The following is a 3,527-nucleotide window of genomic DNA, read 5'->3' as shown; positions in this document are numbered from 1 at the left end:
TGATGGGTTTGCCAAGGACTTCAGCGATGCAGGCTTCAAGTTTCTGATGAAGGGCATTGCTGCTGATATGCCGCACCTCCAAGTTGACCTCGGCGATCTGAAGAAGAGGTATGTTGAGAAATGGGCTTCTGGGCCAAACGACACTCCAAGCCCTGCATCTCTGGTGGACAAGTACGTCAGAGATCTGGACTTTGACTACTCCGACCTGGACGAAGACGAAGCCCCTAGTCAGGAGCCTAATGAGGTCAGCATTACCCAGGAGGGAGCTCCTTCTCAGCAGAACGGATCTCATGAGGTCAACCTTCTGGATTCTCAAGGCGAGCTATCTTCTCACCTCGGGAGCGGCTGAGCTTCCTTGTAGATTTTTTTGTTGTTTTTTTATTTCTTTTGTAAGTCTTTGGGCAGAGCTGCAAGGTATACAAGCCTTGGCTTGGTCCTTTTAATCAATGAAACTTCCATTTTTCCACTTCCGTTTGTTCTTTTACTACTTTTTCCTTAAGCTTTTTAAACTTGCTTTTGTAAGTCGGAACTCATGTATGAATAACTTCATCTCGCACCTTTGACTTGTAAGTTTAAAGGATTGAGTGTGGGGATAACTCTTTTCACATCGCACCTCTTATCCAAGGTTTCAATTTGAGAGTTTCTTTTATTGATCTTTAATATTTCTCCTCGAACTCGGATGTCCAAAAGATAATATTAAGCAATCTGAACTTTCTACGTCTCACCTTTAACTTAAACGTTCAAAGGGTTGAATTTTGAGTCCATATTTAACACGAGTCCATATTAACACTCACATCGCACCTCGAACCAATGGGTTTGGAGGATTGAATTTTTTGTCTTATGGGAGTCCGTGGCCCCCATTTAATTTCTAATCGAACTCGGAGTCATGAAATTAAATAACTCCATTTATTAAAAGTTGCGCCCCTTGAAAATTTGTACAAGTCCATTTTAGGACCATTTTGACATTTCAAGGGTAATAGCACTTCAAGTGCTCCGCGTTCCATGGATGCGCAAGCACTCTTCCTTCCAGATCGGCCAGCATATACGTTCCGGGCCGGACTATGCCTTTAACCTTGAACGGTCCCTCCCAACTTGGGTCAAGGGTGCCCACATGACTCTGAATTTTCCTTAAGACGAAATGTCCAACTTGGAAGCTTTGAGGTCGAACTCGGGCATTGTAATGTCCGGCCATTCTGTTCTGATACTCTGCTAAGCGTAGCTGAGCCGTTTCCCTTTTTTCTTCCAATAAGTCCAGGTTGAAGAGTAGCTTTTCTTCGTTCTTCGCTGGCTCGTACTGCTCTACCCTGTCTGTTGGTATGCCGTTCTCAACCGGTACAACAGCTTCGGAGCCAAAGGCTAGCGAGAACAGAGTTTCGGCTGTTGACTCCCTTGGGGTGGTCTGATATGACCATAATACTTCAGGTAGCTCCTCGGCCCATCTTCCCTTTCTGGAATTCAGTCTCAGCTTAAGTCCTTTTTTTATGATTTTGTTTATCGCTTCAACCTTCCCATTTGCTTTTGGATGCGCAGGGGACGAACTGAGATGACTTATGCTCAATTTTCTGCAAAAGTCCTTGAACTTTGCATTGTCGAACTGCTTTCCGTTGTCCGTCACAATAGCATTTGGTATACCAAAACGACATACAATGTTTGCCCATATGAAAGATGTGACTCTAGACTCCGTGATGTGGGATAGTGCCTCGGCCTCGGCCTATTTGGTGAAGTAGTCCACAGCGACAACGACGAACTTAGTTTGCCCTTTGCCTAAGGGAAAATGACCTATGATATCTACCCCCCACTGCGCAAATGGCCATGGGGCCGAGATGGGGTTGAACAACACGGGAGGCTGATGGATGATACTTGCAAAGCGCTGACAGTTGTCGCAGGTTTTCATAAATTGCTTTGCATCTTGCTTGACAGTGGGCCAATAGTACCTTTGTCGAACCACCTTAGCCGACAACGACCTGGCGCCAGAGTGGTTTCCACACACCCCTTCATGGATTTCCCTAAGAATGTAAAGGCCTTCTTCGGGAGTCACACACTTAAGCAGAGGTAGGGAGAAACCACGTCGGTATAATGCTCCGTCTCAGAGTATGAACCGAGCTGCTTTCCGCGCCATCCTCTTTTGCTCCTTCAAATCTTGCGGCGGATTCCCTTTGATAAATTCCAGGATTGGATCCATCCACGAGGGTGATGAAGTATCAATCTCTATCACGTCTGGATCCAGGATTGAAGGACTGTCCAAGATCTCGACCGGGACCGATCTAGCCAGGTCGGTCTCATATGCTGATGCCAATTTGGCTAAGGCATCTGCATTGGAATTTTCTGATCTTGGAACTTGATCACCTCGTAAGTCCCGAACTGGGCGAGGTGCGATCTGACTTTGCTTAGATACTTTTCCATTCGGGGGTCCTTTGTTTGGTACTCCTCCTTAATCTGATTTACGATTAATTGGGAGTCACTAAAGACCTTGATGTGGATGGCCCCCAGTCATTTGGCAACGCGCAGGCCTGCTAGAAGTGCTTCATACTCGGCCTCATTGTTTGAGGTCTGAAAATTGAACCACAGTGCACACTCAAACCGCTCGCCACCTGGTGCGAGTAAGAGGATCCCTACCCCGCACCCTTTCTCATTGGAGGATCCATTAACGTAGATCGTCCATGGAAGGTCGGGCTTGGCCAACTGTGGTAGTGGGGTGAGTTCTGGGATAAAATCGGCCACTGCTTGCCCTTTCAACGCAGTTCTTAGCTCGAACTGAATTTCGTATTCACTCAACTCCAATGCCCACTTCATCAGGCGCCCTGATGTTTCAGGCTTATGGAAGATATTCTTCAGGGGCAAGTTCGTAAGTACTACGACAGTGTGCGCTTGGAAGTACGGCCTAAGTCTTCGGGCCGAGGTGACCAAAGCGAGGGCCAGCTTCTCCATTTGGGGGTATCTGGTCTCGGCCTCGGTTATGGCTTTACTTGTGTAGTAGATAGGACTTTGGGTACTCCTTCTTGTTTGACTAGGGCCGAGCTGACGACGCTATCTGACACCACCAGGTATAAGTAAAGCTTGTCTCCTGGCAGCGGCTTAGCGAGCAAGGGTGACGAGCAGAGGTAGCTCTTTAACTGCTCTAACGCTTGCTCGCACTCCGTTGTCCATTCGAAAGGCCCTTTCTTTCTCAACACATTGAAGAAAGGAAGGCATTTATCTGTTGATCTCGAGACAAACCTGTTCAGAGCTGCAATCCTGCCATTGAGGCACTGAAGCTGTTTAAGAGTCTTGGGCGCTTCCATCTCGAGCACGACCTTTATCTTCTCTGGGTTGGCTTCGATCCCACGGTTGTTTATCATAAAACCAAGGAACTTCGCCGAGGAGACTCCAAAGGCACATTTGGCTGGATTGAGCTTCATTTGATACTTTCGCAGAACTCCAAAGGCTTTCGTCAGATCGGAAAGATGCGACTTTGACTGCTTGCTCTTGACAAGCATGTCGTCCACATATACTTCCATGTTCCGACCGATCTGCTCTGCGAACATTTT

At 47.2% G+C, this 3,527-nt stretch overlaps 1 protein-coding gene across 1 annotated transcript; it reads right to left on the bottom strand.

Moving 5' to 3' along the window:
- Positions 1 to 2,490: 2,490 nt before the first annotated feature.
- Positions 2,491 to 3,281, bottom strand: LOC148209578 (uncharacterized). The gene is made up of 2 exons (XM_088126914.1): positions 2,967 to 3,281; positions 2,491 to 2,829 (listed from the first exon to the last, which is right to left on the bottom strand). Exons 1-2 carry the CDS (start codon positions 3,279 to 3,281, stop codon positions 2,491 to 2,493), a joined length of 654 nt encoding a protein of 217 aa, XP_087983040.1.
- Positions 3,282 to 3,527: the final 246 nt, after the last annotated feature.

The sequence above is a fragment of the Momordica charantia genome (assembly GCF_013281855.1).
Source record: "Momordica charantia cultivar OHB3-1 chromosome 8 unlocalized genomic scaffold, Mcharantia_2.0 BLBB01000008.1, whole genome shotgun sequence".
Taxonomy (NCBI): Eukaryota; Viridiplantae; Streptophyta; class Magnoliopsida; order Cucurbitales; family Cucurbitaceae; genus Momordica; species Momordica charantia.
The sequence above is the reverse complement of the archived record's forward strand: the minus strand, read 5'-3'. Positions and strand labels throughout refer to the sequence as shown.

Coding starts and splice junctions, on each gene's coding strand:
- LOC148209578 (XM_088126914.1), bottom strand. CDS start 3,281: ATGGAAGCGCCCAAGACTCTTAAACAGCTTCAGTGCCTCAATGGCAGG. Junction 2,830..2,966: donor AAGTCCTATCTACTACACAA/GTAAAGCCATAA, acceptor TTGCCCCTGAAG/AATATCTTCCATAAGCCTGA.